The 23,811-nt window shown below is 44.9% G+C and overlaps 1 protein-coding gene across 4 annotated transcripts in view; it reads right to left on the bottom strand.

Annotated features, from left to right (window-relative positions):
* Window positions 1–23,811, bottom strand: part of STK38 (serine/threonine kinase 38) — a 44,129-nt gene that overhangs the window by 5,765 nt on the left and 14,553 nt on the right. For all 4 annotated transcript variants that reach the window (XM_075555197.1, XM_075555196.1, XM_075555198.1 and 1 more), the window contains 7 exons: window positions 22,148–22,199; window positions 20,768–20,890; window positions 19,311–19,394; window positions 15,245–15,368; window positions 12,163–12,317; window positions 6,567–6,669; window positions 5,842–5,903 (listed from right to left, as the gene is read on the bottom strand). In XM_075555197.1, the coding sequence (XP_075411312.1) occupies window positions 5,842–5,903; window positions 6,567–6,669; window positions 12,163–12,317; window positions 15,245–15,368; window positions 19,311–19,394; window positions 20,768–20,890; window positions 22,148–22,199 (703 nt within the window). The remainder of the gene's footprint in view (window positions 1–5,841; window positions 5,904–6,566; window positions 6,670–12,162; window positions 12,318–15,244; window positions 15,369–19,310; window positions 19,395–20,767; window positions 20,891–22,147; window positions 22,200–23,811) is intronic.

The raw sequence follows: 23,811 nt of genomic DNA, 5'->3' as shown, positions 1-23,811 counted from the left end.
GAGTAGATGCCGACTCACAGCACGCACCCTGTGGGGCAGGGAGTACCCGCCCCTTGGGTTTCTGAGATGGTAACTCCGGATGTAGAAAGCCTTGGCTAACCTTGTGGTTAGCACCCAAGTGGTGTTCATCCACACTACTCCACCAGGACCGCAGACTCTAACAATTAGGAAAGCACTATAATTTACTGAGCATGGGAAATATGCTTATAAATCTATTTAATCCGATCAGCCCAACCTGCCATTCAAATGCCTACAGGATTTGCCCACGGCCTCAGAACTAGCAACAGGTCAAAGCCAAGTCTGGAAATTAACTATCTTGCTCCAAATAAGCCCTCCCTTTCTACTGTGTATGCTACATAGTAAACAATTATAAAGGGAGGCTTTATTAAGAAGTTACATCCTAGCTATCAAAGGTTTATAAGTCTCTGCCAAATTCACCTATATCAAGAATTCTGAGACAAACATTTCTAAACTTCAGGAGGCTACTCTCATACGAATGTCAGGGCAACAGAATACTATGAGGGTGTACGGCCCAAGCTTCCTAATTGGTTGGACATTTGGGGTTTTACTAGGTGTACAGTGCTTTAAATGTTACATGTTTTAAACTAAAAATTAGGATGGTGTTATCTTCACAGTTATGTGTAATAGTACAAACATGACGGCATAAAAATCAAAAATAATAAATACACATATACCACCTCCCAGATCAAGGAAGTCAACAATTTACCATTATTTGCTTATGCTAGGTTTATTTTAAATCTAAGCCACAGACACAATTAAGACTGCCCCAAATGATCCCCTCATCCTTCCCCATACAGGAACACACTCCCATGGTCTTATATGATTATGCCCATCATAAGTCACATAGGACTTTTTCTACAATGCTACAATTTGGAGGTTGATTCGCCACTCCCTCTTCTGTTAATGAGGAAGCCACATCTCTTTCCCCATGTTCTCCTGTAAAGAAACACTGGCACTGTTGAGCAAGGTTTCGAAAGCACATTCCTGTAGTATCTCCTGGGGAGCAGGATGGCACAAAACATCTTCAACCTACCCACGTGGTCCTCCTAAGTGGTTTTACGGAGTGACCAGAGGGGGGGTTGCCCTAAGGCTCCACATCTTGCCATTTGCTTTGATCAGATTTTAATTTGTTACCCATCTGACGAATATGAAACACGATCTCCAAGCCGTGTGAGTCTGCATTCGCTTATTTCTAGGTTGCGCATGTGTTTATGTTCATCAGCCAGCCAGGTTCCCTGAGGGTGAGTTCCTGCTCAGGGCCCTGTGCCCAGGACTTTTTCAACTGTACTGACTGTTATTTCGATGTGGAGAAATTATTTGAGTTCTGAATACTAGTTTTTTTTTTTACAGTATTATAGATTACAGAGTGTCTTTGTCCATACTGAGGCTTATCATTCTCATTAGGTTTCTTTGAATGACGTACGAAAACCTGTGTAACTCATGGAATTTTGTAGTATAAAAAGGAATGCCTGGGATTCCAAAATGAAGAACCGAAATACTCCCAGAGCCACTGAAGTAGCCTGTATCCCCTCCCCAGGCCAGTCCCGCTGCTGCTCCACCTCTGTGCGGAGCTTCGCCTGTCACCGCTTTCCGAATGCAGTGTGATTGTGCCAACCGGGCTCTTGAAGTGATCGTTTAATTGGGCTTTCCTGTAAACTTTATAAAAATGGTACCAGTCTTCTGCTATTTTATTTTTTCCTTCAACATTGTGTTTCTACATGTGACTCATGATGCCACGTGTGTCTGAAGTTCGTTGTCTCTCCCAGCTGTGAAAGAATTGGGTCCACCGTGTAACCACTCTTCTGCTGATGGACACGGAGGTGGGGGGGCGTATTTCCAAGTTTCTGCCACTATAAAAGCTGCAGTGGAGGGGCTTGCACGTATCTGCTGGGGACATCCCATCTGGTGCAAGTGTGCACAAGCTCCCCAGGGCACATGACTAGGGACAGACCCTAAATGCAGAACGGCGACTCCAAAGCAGATCGGTCTGCCCTCTGATTGTCTGTACATTTTGCTGCTATTTTTTTGATAAGCAGATGTTTGTTGGTTGGTTTTCCTTTAAACTAGCAAGGTAAATAAATTTCTGTTTGTTTTTATTTCCTACCTCTTCATTGGTTTCTACTTTTTGTTATCTTACTTTCAGAAGTTTTTCCTTACTTGGAGGTAATAAAAGATATCGTCCTTTGTTTTCTTTTCAATTAAAAACATTTTTATTTTACATGTAGAATATATATTTTTTATGTGTGTACCATAAGATAGAAATCCATCCTCCCTACCACATTCAAGGTAGCCGCCGTACATTGTTTTATTTTAGACACAAATATAACACAACATAAATATCATATTTTTTTCCTGGAAGTTTTAATGTCTAAAACAAAGAAGTATTCTTATTCTAACCACAACTGTTAGGAATTGCAGACCCCTTTCTGTTTAGAGACAAGATTTATTCCAACAAAGCTGAGTGTTAAATAAATTTTCTATTATAAAACCAGAGATCAATTTCCACAGGAAAAGAATCCCTTCAAGACATTAAGGCATTAAAAACTCCGAGACTCATAGAGTGAAGCCAACAGCACGGTCAAAGCTAACATACGAGCCAGAAATGGCCAGGGAGCTTGAATCACCAAGTTCCCATTAGCTGCTGAGCGCTCTAGCCACTGCGCCAGTTAATGGCCCTGCTGAATAACTTTAATGACTTACCTCTGCTTACTAATTTAAGTGATTTGGAACTGACTTGATGACAGTGGGTGCAGTGTTTGCCTTTTTAAGGCTACTCGGGTCCACCCAACTATTTAAAACACTACAATATAATTTAAGCAGCCACGGAAGAAAGCTAAAGTCCTTATTTCTGCCAATGAGTCGCAACAGAGTGAAGAGTAAGATGCTGGCTGAGCAAACACAGATGTTAGGGCTTAACCAAGGGCAGCAAACTTCTTCTATTAAGCAGTGACTCCTGTTCACCCTCATCTCAGGGCAGCGGAGTGGGGTCACGTGCAAAAGGCCGAGGGAAGCAGTTCTGAAGACTTCTGGGGACTGGGAGGTGGCATTACTTTCCTCAGTCTTATCAAAACAAGTGCTAAGGTGACAGCCTAAATTAGGCGCCATTCTGTTTCTACTGGCAAATGAAAAGGTAAGGATGGACCGTGACTGCAGCATGAGGGCCTTATCTTATTCCGATTTTGTTCTTAAAAAAACTTTTTAAATTATTAAAGCACATCTACCTCCATTCACCTGGAAACGGTGTCATCTCCTTGCTCGCAGGCCTGCAGGTGCTTCCCAGGAAGTTGGTCATGCCCCTTTGGGGCAGGTCCAAAAGCACACTTGCCTGTCTCGGGCTACAAGGGTAGCTGGCGGCACGTAAGCTTAGTGATCCCCAAATACATGTCAGCACAGGGGCCAAGGTTCATCCTGGCCAGCTTGACACCAACAACCAGTTCACAAAAGATTCTCTACTACTTGTTCCCTTCAAAACCCACACAGGTAAGTATCCATTTCCCACCAAGGGAAGAACTAGTGTTTACAGAACCATCTCCTCCGGGGAGGGTCCCAGCTTTGATTATACAGAGGGGTCACCCAGAACACTTTCAAAAGTCAGGTGTCCGCGGTCCACCTCCGACCCACTGGGCGAGTCTCTAGAAGAGGGACCCGGATTATCATTCATAGTTATATACAATATATATATGTGTGTGTGTGTGTGTGTGTGTGTGTGTGTGTGTGTGTGTGTGTAAGTCCCCTGGGTGAGTCTAATGACAACCAAGGTTAAGAAATACTGCTTTATGGGGAGACATACTAGGGGCCTTCAAAAAAGTCCATAGAAATATTCTATTCGCTTCTCGGGCCACCTTTCCAGGAACATTTTGAAGCTCCCCCTCATACTGGAAGCAGGTGACCAAACTTCCTGCTGACCATCCCTAAACTGGTGCCAACACACACAGATCTAGACGTTTAAAGAGGACCAGAGGGGAACCAATCACAAGGATCTACACATAACCCCCTCCCTGAGGGACGGACAATAGAAGAGTGGGTGAAGGGAGATGTTGGACAGTGTTTAAGACATGACAAAATAATAATAATTTATAAATTATCAAGGGTTCGTGAGGGAGGGGAGAGTGGGGAGGGAAGGGAAAAAATGAGGAGCTGATACCAAGGGCTCAAGTAGAAAGCAAATGTTTTAAGAACAATAAGGGCAACAAATGTACAAATGTGCTTGACACAATGGATGTATGGATGGATGGTGATAAGAGTTGTATAAGCCCCCAATAAAATGATTTTTTAAAATGCAAACAAGAACCAAATCCATACAGTGAATGTATGGATTTGGGTTGACATTAAGAATCCACAATAAAAATTTAAAAAAGAAAAAGAGGACCAGAGTTCCTCAGGAGAGGGCACTGCTGGGACTACAAACTGTATCACGCCGAAGGACCCCCAAGTTAATTTTGGAAAAGACATCAAAGATGCATTTTGGCTACTGCATTTCCCAAAGGGGCTTTACTTTATGGCAATGTATTTCCCAACGCCCAGGTCTAGCTTAAAAATTCTGATGCTCGCGAGCATGATGAGCCGCAAACCAACTGCAAAACACGCCGCCCTGCCTTTCTTCCTGAGATCATCTCACATATGAGTGATAGTTACCGACAACCTGCTATGGGAGTTACTAAAGATGCTTGTTTTTGATACAATAAACTCAAACGAACGAGCTGCTCAAGGTTAGAGAGAACTCTAATCCAGTCTTTTTCATTAGGGGTCTGGCTGAGAACTCAGTATCTGGCAAGCCTGACAGGTCACTGCACATGCAGACAGAGGCCACGAGACACTTCATCCGGGCATGACGAGGGACTGCCTCACCCACAGCGCTCCCCGACTGCCAACCTGCTTCCTCGCCGTTGGCTGTGAAGTCTAGTTATGCCCTGCGTCTCACTTGCCCTGGGCTTCTGGAAAGCCTAAGTATGTAATGGCACACACGTAAACTGGCCCTAGTCAGTCAGTCATGTTCCAAAGACTGGGTCTCAGGAACAGGAAATGGGCACTGGACTTCAACTATGACTCAGCTAACCCGCTACTGTTAAGAATACAAAGGGTGCCTACTTGGTAATACTTTCCTGAATTCGTACTTCTTAAAAAACAACAACAAAATACCTGATGGCAACGTATGTACAAATGTACTTGATACAGTTGATGTATGGATTATTATAAGAGCGGTAAGAGCCTCTGATGAAATGATTTATTAAAATAAAAAAATTTTAAACACCTAGCATTCTATCACAGCAAATCCAATCAAAGTACTTATTTTTCAGCTTATGGGGAATAATTCTATATGTATGTTCTCAAACACTTATAAAGTAACAAGCACTTCCTTTCTATTTCACTCCAATTTTTACGCCTAATTTCTTCTTTCCACTACAAAGGAGGACAGCCTGGAGCAGGCAAAGGAGGAATCCAAAACTGTCAACGTTTGAGACCTGCCTCCCGCCCCCCCAACCAGCTCCAAGTAGGTATTCGTCCTTAGCTGCATTTGAGAGTCTTCCAACTTCATGACAATAAAATAAAAGGGTACACCAGGAAAGAAAGAGGGGGTCACCAACGTCAAAGGTCAGAATGGAGTTATCTACTGAAAACTCCCAACTAAGGCAATGTACTACTATCTACCCTCCTGCAGAGCTTCCTGCTGGCGTGACCGTCAAAGCCCGCAGTGCTCTATGAGTCATCTCCAAAGAAGGGGCCGCAGCAAATGCTGGACCAGGACCAGTCTACATCAACAGCTTTAAAATGCGTCCACACTGGGTCTCTTGCATTTCCAAAGCCCCAGGTATTACTTACAAGCTGACGTCTGTTCCTTTTCCAGGTTTCTGCTTTTCTTTTGGAGTTCATGTTCTGGAACGCTAAAAGCAGAGGAAACAAGTTTCAGTCACAGTTCAGTCAGGAGCTCAAGGACACATTTCCCAGCAAGTCTGCAAGCCCACATCAGAGCCTGTAAGCTTTAATGCCAAGAATCACACAGCAGCGTTCTAACTAAACAGCACTTCCCCCTGACTCACAGTGCCAGACATGGCAGGTCTTAATCAGAATTATAAGGAATTCTGTCTGTCGGAAGTCAAGGTCTCCAAGTTGACTGAGACACAACTTCCCAGAGCCACTGTCAGATTCCGGGACTGCTGCTCTTAGGAGACATGGTGGCACTGGCTTCTCTCGCCTGAGCTGTCCAGTTTCCGTGGTTTGACAGTGCTCAAGTCAGTGACCCTCAACCAGAGAAGGCTCCTTCTGCCTGACAGAGAGGGGAAGCTCTGCCAAGTGGAGCCTGGAGCTGTTGCCAGGACTTCGTGCTCTCCCTGGGTTCATCCCAGCCCGGCTCCAAATCAAGCTTATGCAGTGACCTCTTTCCAGCACTCATCTGCCTCCCAGACAACTCAAGTCCACTAAACCTGGTGGGTCTGTTGGTTTTCTAGCGGCTCACGCTGAGAGAGCTGCTTAGTTTGGTTCCCAGGGGAACCGCTCTTGAAGGCCGCTCTACAGGCAACAAGGCCAACATCAGTGCTAACACTTACTGAAATCGCTGGGGAGGCTGTGGTTCAGATTCCTATAAAATTCTGTCCTGTGTGCTTTTTTCAGTCCTGTGCAAAGGCCAAAGTCGGAGAGTTTCACGTGGCCCTATAGGAAAAGAAACAAGGCGGTGGTGGGTGGATAAACAGTTGGGGATGTGGAACAGAACATTAACTTCTCCAAGCTCCTTCCAGGGCCCATTACATCACCACATCCAAAGAATACTGCCTCCTTCTGTTATTATAGAGAAACACATGTAATAGAAAATAAATTACTAAAGAATCACCCCTTCGCCTACTATACTAATAAAATGATTTTCACTTTGACCACACACCTTTATCTTTGTCCAAATACCTACTTTCAAGCACCGTTCCACCACCTGTCTATCAGTTTGCCTGCTGTACTGTGGTGGCTTGCATGCTGCTATGATGTTGGAAACCATGTCATTAGTGTTTCAATTACCCTAGGTAAACAGGCTTCTGTTGAACTTCCAAACGAAGAAGACTGGGAAGAAGGAACAGGCCATCCACTCCCGAGGAGTCACTCAAGGAAACTTATGCATAGCAGCAGCTCATTTCCAATATAGGGCTGGGAGGTGAGCCTCCGGTTGGAAGGCACTAAAAATACGACTGATGAAGAGCTGCCTCCTAAAAGGGCAATGGACCTTAATGATGTGGACCCTCAACTGCTGATTAGGGGCGTGACTCAAAATTAGAGGAAACAGCTACAAACATTGATTAATACCTAGAACACGGAATCAAATGTGTATGAATCTATGAAAACTGGACGTCACAAAAAATGAAATGGAACACTCAAAGATCCATGTTCTAGGCATTAGAGCACTGAAATGGACTCATAAGAACATATGGTTTACTCTGTCAGAAATGAAAAATTCAGAAGAATGTTGTCCTATTTATCATCAAGAAGAACATGTCAAGATCTTTCTTAGAGTACAGTGCAGTCTCTGATATGATATCTAAACACCCACGAGGAAATCCAGTCGATACAACTATTATTCAAATTCACAGAGCAATCTCTAGAGCAAGCTTCTTCAGTCTCAAACTGCTTAAGCACTTAGTGAAGATACTTCAGTAACAACTAGAGACTGGAATGCAGAGCTCAGAAACAAGGAAGAAGAACCAGAGATGGAAAATAGGACCTTAGTGATATAAATGATGGAACACACAGGAGTCAAACTGCCTACATCCGCGGGAAGAGAAGATGGACAAGCTTCAATTAATATCATCAGCCTAAACAAGTCCAGGTACTGACAATGGAACTGACCCTCAATTGCTCGTGTGTAAGTTCAGGTTCAGGTGGAAAAATAATGAAAACAAGTCCGTGATAGTTAGGATACAACCTGTGTCTATCTCCGCTGAATTTAGAAAACATCTCAACAACTGATTGGGTGCACTGAACACTAATGACCAGAGACACGCTGAGTGGCGACATGACATCAAGAAAGCAAAAAGGAAATATAAAAGAAAAAGACTCCAGTGGATGTCAGAAGGGATTCTGAAACTTGCTCTTGAACAAAGAGTAGCTAACACAAATAGAGAAGAAATGATGAAGTACAAGAGCTAAACAGAAAGTGTCAAAGGGCAGCTCAAGAAAGATAAAACATCCTAATGAAATGCGCCAAGACCTGGATTTGGAAGGCCCAAAGGAAGTGCACCAAAAAGGAAATACACTTTCAACATCATTCAAGCTGAAAGAAACGAAGAAAAACAAAAATCCAAGCCATGAGTTACAATATTAAGGGCTTTTATGAGCAAAATATTGAACAATGCGAGCAGCACAATAAAATATGGAAAGACACATACAGAACTGGTCGACACTCAGCCTCAGTGGCTTCATCGCCCGTGGTCTTTCTATGAGACCACACACACTGCCTTCTTCAGCACACCTCAGGCTTCACAGACAAAATCCCCAGGGCCCAGGAGCCCTGCTCAGATGGGCTGAGTCTTGTTTTGCTTTGAGAGAAATCCCACTATGCGTGTGCGCACACAGACATGTGTCTGTAGCAAGGTACACTATGTTAGGAAAAGAGTCACTAAGTTGGTGTCTAAGTTGGTGTCCTCCACAAGCCAAGGCTTGAGTTTCATGCACAGGTCTCCCGACTGCATGCTTTACCTCCAAGAAATGAGCATGTCTTCAAAGCAGCCTCGAGAGCAGTGGCTCTCCACCTTCCTCATGCCGCCCCCTTTAAAACAGTTCCTCATGTTGGGGTGACTCCCCAACCATAAAACAATTTTCATTGCAACTTCATCACTGTCATTTTGCTACTGTGATGAATCGAGTGACCCCTGTGAAAGAGTTGTTCGACCCCCAGAGGGGTCTCCACCCATAGGTTGAGAGCTGCTGCCCTAGAGCAAAGTCCAGATTTCCACGGAATTCTGAGCCATCCGAGTATGCCGCCTGAACTCCACACTTCATCCTTTTCCCTGCTACATGACGGGACACGTAAGTGAAGCTGCTTGTGAGAACACGTACTAGTCTGAGCAAGCACACCACAGAGGGCAATGAGCAGGGTCTCAGCTGCAGAGAGGACCCAGTGCTTCGCTTTTGACTCCACAAAGCAGACTCACTGCCATCAAGTCCATTCCAACCCCTAGTGACCCTACAGGGCAGACACCACCACCCCATGGGGTCCAAGACGAACTCTTTATGGAAACAAAAATTTGTTTTCCCTCCACCAGTTTTGCATATATTTTTTTCCTTTCTCTTCTTTTGTTTTTAACTTCTGTTTTTGCTATTCCTTTTTCTTGCTTTTGTCTGTTTTCCCCTCCCTCTCCTTCTTCCCTTTTCTTCTACTGCTATATTTTGTTTTTATCTTTCTTGTTTCAAAGAACATAAATTGGGCTCGCATGGCGTAACCACATCCAAACCTCCTGCAGCTCTACTTGCTGGGCAAGGGCCACCACCCACTTCTAGGACATCTGATATGGATAGACAGCAGCCAACACCAGTCAATTGCACTACGCAACAACAGAGTTCTGTGCACACACGCTCCCCAGGAGATAGGTTGTAAGTGCAAAAAAACACACCAACATAAAATCGACAATGAAATTTTAAAAAAGCACTAATACCATATCTCAGAGACAAAAGATAATTTCTGTTCACAAAAAGACACAAGACAGAACAATTCAAACCAATGACCAAAACACAGAGCCACAGACCTTTCTGAGGAAAACGAACTAGAACTACCTGATAAGGAATTTTTTTAAAGGCACTTAGGATCTTTTATCAGATTCTGAGAAAGATCAAGAAAACTACAGACAAAATGAAGGAAAATTCAGAAAAATCTTCAGGAGAATTCATGAAAGCACCACAAGAACAGAGTTTTTAAAAATTAATGAAAATTAGAAACAATACAAAAATAGCAAAAAGAATGAGTCAATGGAAGGCTGACCTAGTGAGCTTAAAGACAAATTTCTCAATATTAATTTGCTAAAGAAAAAAAATCCAGATAAAAATAAGGGGGGAGTGGGCAAAAAGGCCCATCAACAAGCAAAAGGAGTAACTTATGTGCGACGGGAATTTCAGAACAGGAGGGGGGGACATAAAGAAAATTATCAAAGAGTTGTTTCAAGAAAACTTCCCTAACATCATAAAAGACAGGAATTAAGAAGCTAAAAAAATCTAAAACATTAAGAGAACCCCCACCCCCTACCCCTGGCAAGAAAAAAAAATCACCAAGATGTATTTTAATTAAATTTTCCAAAACCAAAAACATGGAAAGAATCCTGAGAGCTGTTCATGAAAGATGAAAAGAGAACTTAAGAGAACAAATAAGGCTAAGCTCTGACTTTTCAGCAGAAGCCAAGCAGGCAAGATGGCAATGGGATGACAAAGATAAAACTCTGAAAGAAAAAATGACTGCCAACCTATTATCTAGAAAAATTGTCTTACAACTACAATGGTGAAATCAGGGCATTTCCAGATAAATCTACTATAAAACCTAGACCAATCTTACAAGAAATACTAAAGACAGTTTTTCAGACAGAGACTCAACAACCACCACCACCTGAAACTAACACACAGAACACCATCACCCATACGAAAACCCAGATATATCAGTACACAAATTAAAACAAACCTACAGGATTGCAAATAAGGGACTAGAGACATCAATTTATAATGAAGACAACTTCAAAGTAACAACAGGGAAAAGTGTAAAAACAGAACTTCCAGATGGAGAGGAAGTTAAGTATATGTTTCAAGAATGTAAGTGGAGGAGATATTAATATACAATAAAAGGAAAAGTGGCAAAAATAGTGGAAGCAGAAGAAAATATTGGAAGGAGTTCAAGCATTAAAAGCAACAGATGTAAATATTGTTATATCCATATCCTGCAATAATGGTGATCTACGCACAGAGGCCTGGACAGACCCGCAGACTGAATGAGTGTGGGAGAGAGAGTGGGATAAAACCCACAGGCACATGTTTGACAAAGGGCATTTTACATGGATATCAATCTCTGCCGCAATGGCTGTATAGACTTGAGTAGAAGCCGACCTGAATATCAGCCAAGGCACCTAATTTTACCACACAAACTGCATTAAAGATGTGCTGGAAAACTCCGCTTATACACGAGTATATACAGGATGTCTATGAATGGGATGAAGCAAACATGTGACAAAGGTATGAAAATCTCGTGCATGTCAGGAAACACCTTGAGGGAATGGGCTGCTGGGGCTCGCGGCTCAGGACACCATAGTCTCAGGGGACACCACGGCCAATTAGTACCCTACAGTTCACAAAGGCAATGTTCTACATCTTACTTTGGGTGGGTGGCAACCAGGGTCTTGGGAGCAGTCCCTTAAGATGCAACCTAATGGTCTCTCTCCATCCACAGCCAAGAAGAGTGATGAAAATCCAAAGACACCAGGACACTAATGGGTCTCTAGAACATAAGTCTTCATGATCTCGACACTCGAAGAACTAGGTGGTACTCAGTCACCCCTACCAACTACTATAAAAGGGAGTACACCCTCTGTCCTATGAGTCTGAACTGACTCAATAGCAGTGAGTTTGGAGTTTGGGCTTCACCTTTATGTATTTGAACATCACTCCTGTGTATTAAAATGGATTAAAGAATTTTAAATGAAAAAAAAAGGGAGTATACCAGTAGGTCCTGGATAGAGGGGACGAAAAATGTGGAACAAAACTCAAAATCATGAATGAGACCAGGCTTGCTGGTCACACAGAGACTGGTAGAACTCCCATGACGCTGACCCTTGGTCACCCTTCAAGTCTGGGACCACACTCACCCCTGTAGGCGCACACACCTTAGGATAACTGAACAGCATTTCCTTAAGAACAAAGTTCAGAAGGGTTAGAAAAGGCGGAGGAATAGAGCCAGGAAACAATGGAAGGCAGTGAGATGTTACACTGAGGGGAGTGTAATGAATGAGATGAAAGACTGAAGATGAAGCTGATGATCTGCTAGGGAATCCTTCACACAATCCCAAATCACAATACAAAGTTAACACGACAACAAAAAAAAGAGGCTGTTCAGATCAGTAAATACACACCACCACCACCACCACCACCCTCCCCCAGCCTGGTCACCCCCCTACCCCTGCCCGCCAGGCATACCTTGCTGTCCAGGAGAAGGTTGTCTGGCTTGATGTCTCTGTGGATGAAGCCGAGCTGGTGAATGGAGTCTGTGGCTAACACTGTTTCTGCGATGTAAAACTGAGTTTCCTCTTCAGTCAGAGTGTCTTTTTTCATCAACAGGGTCATCATGTCCCCTGGGAACAGAAGATAACAAGCACACACACACACACACACACCACCTAAGTGCCAGTCTCCAGATCCGTCTTCCCTACCTGCCAAATTAATAATAGAGAGCTAAACTGTCCCCCGTGTGTCCAGAGATGACCTACACTGACAATATAAGGGGAGATGGCAAGTGGTATCTAACACGGAACAGGTGAAAATCCACCTACGCTGGTCAATGCTGACCACTGAGCTGGGGCTTAAAATTTACTGTGAGAGAAAACGAAAACTTCCCTCACGGGGATCCTCATCATCAATGTGTGGGCGTGGGGTGTGTGCACGCATGCGCGCGCACGGCAGAAAGCAATACTTTGGAATGAGGGGAAAGACTACTTGACTTTTCGCTTTGTATGTCTAAAGACCTATAAAACGCTCTCTCCACAGCTAGCACTAAGTGCTACTTCCACCTAGATTGCACTGCCGCTGTTAGAGAGAGATTAAAAGGTCACTCAAAAATGTAAACGTGTCGGGGCTGCTGAAAACATGTTCTTCAATTTGTATTTTAAAAACACTATAACACAAACACGTAAAAGTCGGGGCATAAGTAGCAAAGTGTTAGTCAACAAAAGCTGAAAGGGAACAGAGGGTACCACGTACAAGAATGTGCATTTGCTGCCTCCCCCAAAGTGCACATGGCAGAGCTCCCCAACAGAGATATTTAAATGGACACCAGAATGCTTTCTGTGACTTTAACAACCCAGTATCCATTTAGGAGTTTTTAAAGAAATTCAAACTCCTTAATTTTCTAGTATGTCAAATTTCAGTTGTTTCTGCTTAATATCAGCACATAAAGTAGCAAAATTCTGATCTACTCAACAATTAGAAAAACGTAAATATATATATGAAAGTAAGTCAAAAAAGTATTGCTACAAAATTTTAGAAACCTAATTTTTAAAATTATCAAAATGTGAAACTATTGTTGCTCAACGTGACCTCCATCCAGGTCTACACACTTGTGACGGCTGTCTCCATCTCTGGAAGCCTTTCCCAAAGACGCTCGTGCTCCCCAGCTACACCACGTCACACAGCGTGCGTGCATCCTTGAGGGGCTCCGGTCATCTTTCCCAAGGCTCTTTGAGTTCGGGATGAAAAGAGGTCTGAAGGGCCAAATTCAGGACGACTGGGTGGAACAGGTAAGGTTCCCAACAAAATAGTCTCGGGACAGCCTATGACCTTCGACGAATGAGTAGGTACAAAGTCATGATAAAAAATGGCTCGCTGCAACTGCTCTGGGCTTTTCTCTCATCAGTGCAGTTCTGTTTTCTGAAAACTTCTTCACAGTAAGCCCCATGATCATCCTGGGTTCTTCGAGAAAATCTACCAAGATCACCCCTTTGGGATCCCATGAAATGGCCACCATCGCCTTATGAGCAGATATCTCGACCTTGAACCAAACGAGCATATTCCCACAGAAGCCATCCTGGAGGGAGCCTTTTCTCTGAGGCACCCCAACAAGACTAAGACACGTGTACTACTGAGAACGTGCCTGCACCCCTTCACCGGCTGCACAGACATGCTTACACGTGTTTCGCTTGGAGTGAACCTATGTAGTAGCAGAACTTTCTGACTTACTCTCATACAAGGAGATTAAAGCTAAGAGAACAGGAAAGACTCACAGTGTAGACTTTAATATAAAGCATAAAGTTGCCTATGTTAGTTAGTGAACAGGAAGAGAGAGTAACTTTAGCTTGTAGCAGAACAATACACTCCTTTTTGAATTTCGTTTCATCGATAACTTTGGTGGGGGTTTGTATTCTTTGAGAAAACCAGGTATTTCCCCTCAGGGGAAAAAATGAAATGAGTCGTTAAATGCATTCTTTTCTCCACCGCCAAGACTTAAAAAATATCATTCCCTAATCACTCCTGGAAGTCGTACATTCAATGTGGAGGCACAGCAAAGCTTGGGGTTGGTGTGTGCCCCCAGCTCTAAGGAGCTGTATGGCCTCAGCTCCCTGGCCCAGGAGAGCAGCCAACGGCCTCACCTGTGAGCATGCCCAGATGATCAGAGAGCTCAAGCCAACTGGTCTTTGGCTCTGCAGGCCAGCTCCACCGAGTGTGCAAAGGGCGGGGTCCAGGAGACATGAGGGCAAGCTAGAGAAGATGGTACGGGTAAGGTCTGAGGAGACGCACATCCAGGTGCTGGTAACCCATCTGGCTCGTTCTATTTAAAAACTGGCACATAAATGTTCAAGATTTCTCCTCATTCCACTAGCCAGACTCTTTTCTAACCTTCATCAATGTTATTAAAAAGTTATTTATGATCCTAAACCTAAGCTGAGGTTTTCATAAGGTCAAAATATTGTGCCACAGTATATTTGTTTTGTTTTAAAACCAAAAAAGGAAAATAACTGTTTTTGGATTTTTCTTCCCCTCCCCACACCAGGATTTGCTCAAGACTCAACTGCTCACTGGGAAACAGACTGTGTTCTCGAGAGCAGATGGTACAAAATGTTCTGGGCTGACTGGGGAGTTTTGCAGGAGTTCGAAAACGTGAAATCTCAGAAATGTGAAGTTGGTATAAGCTACAGAAAAACAAAAGGCTGAAGCAGAGAATGTTAGGCATTTCCATTTTGTCACTTGGGTGACTCAAAATGGATGGTTTCCATTAAAAGGAGAGCAACAGCCTCCTAGTTTATTCCTATATGACTTAAAAAAGAAAGAAATGGAATGTCCATCTGAATCATGACGTGAAGGAAAGGTTACTTTTATGGCATTCAGACGATAGAAAGGCACCCAGCACAAGACAGGTTACTGACCTCCTTTACAGACCTAAAAAAGATACAGAAAGCAACTTGGTAAGCACAATTAACAGCAGAAAGAAAGGAGAGTTAATTGTTGATGTGAGAGAGAAACCACAGAACAAGAAGGGAAAAATGACCTTTCATCATCAAGTAATTACCTCCAGGCAGGAACTCCATGATTAGGTAGAGGTTTAGCTTATCCTGAAAACTATAGAACATTTTCACAACCCACAAACTGTCTGCCTCCACTAGAATGTCACGCTCCGCACGAATGTGGCCGACCTGGAGGCACATGCATTGGATTAATATAGACAAGCCGCGCTCTGCTCTATCAGACTGTATATTTGTGTCAACAATTTAAGCACTCCGAGTATTAAACTGTGAAGATACGAAAGAGAGCTAGTTTCTACTTAGGCAAACCTTCAAACTGAAAACGTTTGACTTTGGTGATAAAAACGCAAATGAGGAAAGACCTAAAAAAGGCTAAAGGAACGGCTTTAATGTACATGGCAGCTTTAACAGTGCTACAAACTGAACGTCTGATTGCTCAAACGTGTGTTTACATCTTTCACGTATTTCTATTACAGTCAGCTTTGATGGTGCAAAGTCCTCAAAGGACTTCTCTGAGCACGGGCTGGCCAGGTCCGCAGCGACAGCCAGCCGCCGCGACAGTGCGCGCGCTGACAATTCCTGGAGCCAGCCGACTGTGGTGTCAAAGCAGTTAGCTCACTGCTGTCCTGAGCACGTGCTCTATCAACACACACGCGCACCAAGGGAAAGTTTTGGCACACGTTAATGGTATTCTCAAAGGTCTACTTTTACTCCGGTTTTTAGATCAGAGAATCTTGTTTTAGAAGGTCTGGAGAACAGCGCACGACTACTTAATTAAAAGTTAAAAGGCACGGTAAGACTGTGTTGTCTAACCAAATTTACCACGTTCACTTTAAATCAGCAATCATCAAATCATTGCCACCTGTTATCACATCCTACCTCCTACTGCACCCCCCCCCCTTTCTGAAGTGTCCCACGGTTGAATGGGGTCAGAATCTGACAAGGCCCAGTCCGGGTCTGGTACAGCGGTTTTCATCTCAGCGTGCGCTACAGGCGCTGGGTTGCACGGTAGATTCTGCGGTAAAAGATGCACCTAGGTTCACAAGTAGGCACTTCTGCTGGCAAATTCAGCCCACGGTTCTGCTCCGTTTGACACAGTGCTGTGTGTGCTTCATCGCCCAAAGGCAGGTCTTTCTGTTTGGACAAGGACTCCACCCCTCTCCTGTCTCCCACCTAACCTGCCCCTCTGCAATGCCAGCCCAGGGGCTGGGAGCATTTGAGTCAGGGAGCCGGGTGAGGGTGGATCATGTTCCTGGTAGCTTACGTTTTCCTCTACATTTCTCTCTGCTTATTGATGGTGGGGACAATGGCAGAGAAGCGTAGTAAGATTAGCGTTATGAAACCATTAACAGGCAGATGCTGCCGCGCTCGCTCTTCAGGGAGAAGGAAAGCCTTGGAAACCACTGGGCAACAGCTGCTGCTGGCTGGACAGCAGCCTTGGCCTTGACCCAGGCACCACTGGTGTCAAGGGCTGTGGCCTTCAGGCACTTTGGTTTCCCCTAGTCCCTCAAGCTAAAGAGGCAACAATATGAAAGCCACTTGTCATTCTCACTGGCGGATGGGATGGTGGTTCCTCCACTCAGTAGTTACTAATGGGGAGGATACTGTCACTGGTAAGTCCACCATGCCCTCCTCTCCTGGGGGGCAAATAGCAGCTAGGACCCTTGGGATCTAGGAATGGAGTCGTTGAATACAGAATGAGGGAGGGAGGAGTTAGGGCATTGTTTCCCAAAGTGAGGGCTATCAACCCGGGGGACACTGGAATGATCCGGAAGGGGCTGCAAAAGCAGACACTGACACTTCATCCTAGATGATGGGCAATCATAGTAAAGTCCGTCATTTCCAGGGAGGGTAAAACACTTTTTACGTATGGAAAGGGGATTGATTGTAGGCTAGAGGTTCACACCAAAGGTTCCCTCTCCCTTGTGCCTTCAGGAGCTAATGAGACAGGAATGGCGTGCCTCCTGCTAACCTGAGCATCAGGAAAATAGAAATAAGACTTTTCTTTCTTCCACCAGAGAACTATACTGCCATCATTAACCGGAGGTTTCTCTTTTACACTGGCAGAGATATATTTTTAAAACTGGCTAAATGCTTGTCTTTTAACATTTTATTTTCTAAGTAGCAGAAGTATCCTCCCCCGGGCAGAACAGTATCCTGTATTGCCAATGGGCAGCTTTAATTCCTGCTCCGTTTAATAAAAATCGCCAACAAACAACAACATAAGCCACCCTTCCTCTGGCTTAAAAAATATATAGAAGACCCTCAAAAACAAATGCAAACTCTCTGCCTTCAAGTCGACTGTGGCCCATGGCAACCCTAGAGGGCAGAGAACTGCCCTGCTGGTTTCAAGGACAGTCAGTCTGCTTTTTGTTGTTGTTGTTTGTTTGTGCCAAAACCCAGGAATGATGTAAAGACTGTAAGTCTTTATGGGAGTAGAAAGCCTCATCTTTTCCCCCAAGGAGTAGTTGGTGAGTTTAAACTGCTGTCCTTGAGATTAACAGCCCATCTCTGAATAAAGCACCTATAAAATCTTAGTGTCTCTGAATCTAAACTTGGCCACCTTCATCCAAAAACAAATGGATGAACTGGTACATCCAATTCCCAGCTAACATAAAGCCACTGCATGCTTCTTCACGGTGGCTGACACAGGTCATGCTAAGATCAAACCTAGGGATGTGGGCCCATTAGCAAAGTGAGCTACGCAATCCAGTCAGCACATCCTGTAAAATCCTAATTGTAGCAGCAGACAGCTCCTTGCCTTGCCTTTCAAGAAATGGCTTTGGGGGCAGGCACAATATTTAAGGAAGTGGTTTCATACAATAGGTTGGGATTACCCTCTCTGTAACCATGCCGGGCACCAGGCGTAGGCTATATAGAGGTTAGATAATGCTGTTAAAATGTCGTGGGCTTCTTGTCAGCTGTATTTGGCATGCTAATTATTTAGCAGAGAGGAGTTTTGAATCTTGGTTAAAAGTTGTAAGAAATACGTGGTAAAAATCAAACTTGTGGGATGCAAATACACTGAGTAGTCATTACGGAAGCTGCATATTTTCCTTCTCAGGATGAACTGAAACCCTTTCAGAAACTACACGCCCACACTACACCATGGTTTCGGGCTGTTGTGCATTTTGAGTCAGCTTGGTGCTGGCATAGCTAGAGTGTCTGGAGATTTACTGCTGGGCTCTCTTGGCCTTTAAACCACCATTCTTGGGAGTCCCCAGCTTCAGGGAAGCCCGTGAGAATGAGCGAGAGTAACACATTCCCATTGTGAGGTGCCATATAAATAAGGGCAGAGGAGCCCCGGCAACTGCACCTCCTTCCTCTCTAGAAGCAGAGTCAGTCCTGGGGCCGGGGGCCACTCACCACCCCTGATCTTGGGCTCTGCACCAGGGGCTCTCTTCGTCCTCTCACACTACCTAACTAAGCTTCCCCTGGACACCTGCAGCCTCTTCTTTGACAGCCCGGCCACATGAGGTGAGATGGACAAAAACCTGCACCCTCAACTCTCTAATACACAGTCCAAAATTTAAGATGCTATTTGTTTCGATAAGGGGCTTATGTTTCTCATAAATCTATGTGCAAAGTGGGCTTGCGGCTTAGAAAGCAAGTCTTTTAATCATGTGCTCAAACACTGGCATTCTATTTTTTCAAGTTCATTCCAAAACTGGAAGACCGAGCTGCCTGGGAAGCGCAACTGCAGCCTGGTGCATAGGATGAAACACATTCCAGGGCAAGTCCCAAATTCGAATTCCTCAGCTCCAATCCCGATGTCTCGTCTCGCTTACATTCCTTAAGGAATGTGCTGCCGCAGCAAGTATGACCTCAGAAAGAGCTCCCCGGGGCCAAGCGGCCGAGACCAACAACAGACGCTTCTCCAACAGGCAGTCACCTTAAAAAACACTAAATATTACTGAACTTTTAAAATATACTGAATTGTTTCTTGGTTGGGAGAAAAAGAAACCTGTGGTAGTCATATAAGTACCATCTCATCTCTAACCGAACTAAAGAAAATTCATGATTGTCAATTTCAATTAAGCAACAAGAATGACTTTAACAGACAAAAAAAAAATCTCAACTTGAGTGAAAACACTATCCCAAGTTGGGCTTTACCTGCTCTTTTTCAAGCATGTCTGCTTTACGGAGGATTTTCATGGCATACACATGCCCCGTGTCCTTCTTCTGAACAAGCCGCACCTAACAAAAGAAACGCCAGTCAAAGTCTCGCACTGCCAGGCCATGCTTCCACGTGTCACAGCACGTGACATTTAAACTGAGACAGTGTGACCACAATGTTCGTCTACGCAACCGGCAGTAATCAAACAGGGAAAGCTAAAAAAAGCCTTCAATGCTCTAAAATGAATGCCTTACTCACAGTAAAGTCAATGCTACAGACACCACTCACAGGTCCACATCACAACAGCTCTGGCTCCCGATTTCAAAACGCGAATCTAATGAAAAGTCTTCCGTCTGAAAGTCCCCCTGGGGCACTCATTCCACCAGCTCAGAAAGTTCGAGTCAATGATTATCACCTCATCTTTTCAAAAAGCGTAAGCTTCCAGGTAAGAAAAATTCCTGGGATAAAAAAAAAACCCTAAAACTGTATAACTAGGGAGAGGCAGTATGTACAGGGTAGAAGGTTTTATTTGGAATGTGCTATTCTCGTCCTTGTTCTTTTGTTTCTGATATTTTTTAAAGAAAACTGATGATGTTCGGGTGGAAGCCCCTCTCCGAAAACATGCATCTGTTCTTCTCCCAGCAGCGCCTTTCTCCACGGTGACCCTCCTCCACGCAAGGGGCCCACAGAGGTCTCTGACAGGTGGGCCTCCTGCCCTCTCCCAAGGAGCCACCCTAGGGATTCTGAACCCAGGGGCCGACTGAAGCCATCACCTGTGTACTCACACTTCCCCCAAGTCCTGGTTTTTAACCACATGCGGCTCCTTTCACACACGGAGAATGCAACTGTTAGGGCAGGCGTGGCGCCTTCCCGGTGGGTGTCTTCCCTTGACGGGACTGAGCATGCACAGTGGGCTCATTCAAACCCTCCCCGACAAACTGCTCTGGGGTCCAAGCAGGGTGCAGTTACAGGACAGCTCAGCTAAAGCTGCAAATGCCTTCAAGTCTCTATCGCCATCTTCCCAACTCCTTCCTGTAAATCCTGTCTGCCAGGGCCACGTGGGGTGAGAGACATAAAGGGTGGTGTGTCCCTGGAGAGGCAGCCTGGTGCTGGAAAAGCAGGGCTGTGAAAGCGGGAAGACCTGGGCCCAACTCCTGGTCTCCCTGCTAATGGCTGTGTGACCCTGGAGCACCGTGTAGCCCCTCTGGGCCTTGATTTCATCTTCTACGAAATGGAGTGTGGCCAGGATTATAGCAGAGGCAGGTGCTCTGTGAATAGTAAGATTGGAAAGGAGGAGGAGGAAAGGAGGGCCGAGGAGCCGTCGAGATGCGCCCCACCTGACCCCTGTGCCTTTCTTTTTACCTCTACCGACAACACGAGCTCCTGGCATGTCACAAGTGTCAGGAGTTCTGCAGTGTTCTCACATGTCATAAGCAAACGTCACGGTTTTTACCTCACCAAACGCTCCTCTGCCTATTACTTTTAAGGACTCAAAATCTTCCAGTCCAAGTCTCGTTCTCTTCAAACGAAGAAACTCTGTTTCCTTGCGAGCGTGTGCTGACCGCCTGAGTCGCTTCTACTTGGTTAAAGGAGGGGGAGCGAAAGAGAAGGAGGTGAAATGCTGAAACTCTACCACAAAGTAGTATTTGTGATTTGCCCCCACTGCAAAGCAAGGTCATGCTAGATTACGCATAGTCCGTGCACCACAGAAGAGCCCTGACAAGGTCACGGGGCCCTCCTGTGCCTTCAGATGCAAAACCCACCTGAACATACGTGGTCTCCTCTGAAGAGTCTAACCTACTTCAGCCATCCTTGTCTAAAGAAGGGTGGTACAAAAGAGTTTCCCTTGTCTTTTTTCTGTATAACACAAGCATGTTTTTCTATTTCCCTAGGATTCATTATGTTACCACTCATTCGTTTTCCACACCCACTTTTTTTTTCTTAACATTTTATTAGGGACTCATACAACTCTTATCACAATCCATACATACATCAATTGTATAAAGCACATCTGTACATTCTTTGCCCTCATCATTTTCAAAGCGTTTGCTCTCCACTTAAGCCCTTTGCATCAAGTTCTCTTTTTTCCCCTCCCTCCCCACTCCCCTCTCCCTCATGAGCCCTTGATAATTTATAAATCATTATTTTGTCATATCTTGCCCTAACCAGCATCTCCCTTCACCCCCTTTTCTGTTGTCCGTTTCCCAGAGAGGAGGTCACATGTAGATCCTTGTAATCGGTTCCCTCTTTCCAACCCACTCACCCTCCACTCTCCCAGTATCGCCCCTCACACCCCTGGTTCCGAAGGGATCATCCACCCTGGATTCCCTGCCACACCCACTTTTGAAGACGACACCAGGACCACTTCAGGTCCTTGCACACCAGCCCCTGGCGACTCTATCTCCTCCTACCACACCAGCAGGCACTGGGCGGAAGGGTGACTTCAGCTGCCTTGATGCTACATTCAGATGTTTCATTCAGAAGTTAGCCCCACATCTCATGAAACCTTTTCAGTGAGGTCTGTGAAGTAGGCTACACTTTTCTTTTAAATTTCAATTTGATTTCATGGACCTCATTCCTTGTTTGTTTCTCCATAAAATTCAAAATCAAATTAACTTACCATACCTCTGCCCAGAAGCCATCTGCTCCTGGGTAGTTAGTAATTACCTTCTCCTTCTGCCTAACGATCTAAGTCCAGAAGGAGGGAGCCAGCCCACAGCTAACTCTAACACAGAGCCAAAGCCCTTCCCCTCGCACCAGTGCCAGCAACTTGCTGAACAAGGTAGGACCTGCCAAGCTGGGCTTTCATGGGGGAAATGCCAATTTTAATTACCTCTTCATCTTTTAAGCCTTCTTCTTCCATCACTTTTTCTAGCTTCTTTTGTCTGAGGGTAAAAAAAAAGTCATGTGAGATAATATTTGAATGATAGCTTTCTGATAATTCTATCCAAGTGTATCGATGTTTTTTGAAGAACAATAAAAAGTGGTCAATCTCAAAAGGTTTCATCACAACCAAAAAAAGACAGACAGAGTCCCATCTTTTGTGAATTCTGCATTTTAAGAAAGATTATATAAGATGTTAATGCAAAAGGAAAGGTTCTGTCTCCCTTCCTTTTTTCATTTTTCCTCTCCAGAATTTCCTCCTTACCAAACCACAGAGCAGCTGGCATGCGCTAGCCTCTGATAGCAGTTTCTCTCCCTCTGCCTGGTTGAAACCTACTTCCTTGGTTTGCACACCTTCCCCTTCTGCTTGCCATAAGGAGCCATCAGCAACCAAGGTAAAGGCAGAATCTGCAGGTCCAAGGGGACAAAAATGATCTAAAAAAGGGACTGACACGACTATCAAAACTGAAGCCTCCAAGACTCGAGACCTGGACTTGAGCTTAAAAACACCATCTAAGAATATTTTTGTATCACGACAGGCTCATAGTGATCGAATAGAACTGAAAGAAAAATGCAAAACTTCACTCTGAGCGCCACAGAACCTTCACGCACTCCACCTAATTCAAACGAAGGTGCACAGGCTAGTATCCCCTCCACCACCGAGCAGCATCCCAGACCCACAAAGGACTGGGAGCAGAGAGGGGTTAGAACGAAGCCCATGACGTGCAGAGGGCATGGTGTGCGCGCTGGCCTGGCTGTGGCATGCAGCAGGCCAGCTCGAATTACCCCAAACTCTGGAGGACTTCAAATGCCACACCACGAACGTCAACCCTTCTTCCACAGACAACGGAGCGGTAACAGAAGCTTGTTTACCCGGGAGTGAGCTGATGAGGGTTGTTTCAGAATGGGAACCAGCAACAGTGAGAACCTGAAGGGTCAGCGGGACAGGCGCTGAGAAAGCACTGGGCTGCCTGACAGCAACTGTACTAATGCTGCTCGCTGGAAGCAGGACTGCAAAGTAGGATGAAGGGAATGGAGCCATTGCAAACAGAACGCAATGGCAGGAAGCATCAAGGGAACAAGCTTCGAGGTGCTGGCCCGGGCAGATAACGGTAGCAGTAACCAAGGTAGGAAATGCAGAACTCGGGACATGGGAAGACAATGAGTTACATTTGATTGAGTGCAATCATTGCTGCTGCTGTTGTTAGGTGCCACGGAGTCCATTTCAACCCACAGCACCGGCACATGGCAGAGAACTACTCCCCAGGGTTTTCTAAGCATGGTCTTTATGGGAGCAGACCACCAGCTCCTACTCCACAGACTGCTGGGTGGTCTGGAACCACCAACCTTTCCATCAGCAGCCAAGTGCTTAGTGGCTGCCTATCTGGGCTCCTTACTGCAGAATATTTGCTAAAATAAATATATTGTTAAAAATCATATTCCAAATCCCGAAGCTCAGACAACGAGTAAGAATTAGTGTCCTAACTCTCAAGCAAGGAAAAGAACTACCCTGCACCTGATGGAAAGAAGACAATACCCCTGGTTCCCAGACTGCCTGCTTTTCTTCTTCTAGGCCCGAGCCTTTGGGCGTATGCACTCTGTGCGCGCATGTCT

Source organism: Tenrec ecaudatus, chromosome 7, assembly GCF_050624435.1.
Source record: "Tenrec ecaudatus isolate mTenEca1 chromosome 7, mTenEca1.hap1, whole genome shotgun sequence".
Classification (NCBI taxonomy): Eukaryota; Metazoa; Chordata; class Mammalia; order Afrosoricida; family Tenrecidae; genus Tenrec; species Tenrec ecaudatus.
This window is presented reverse-complemented; position numbering and strand designations above follow the sequence as displayed.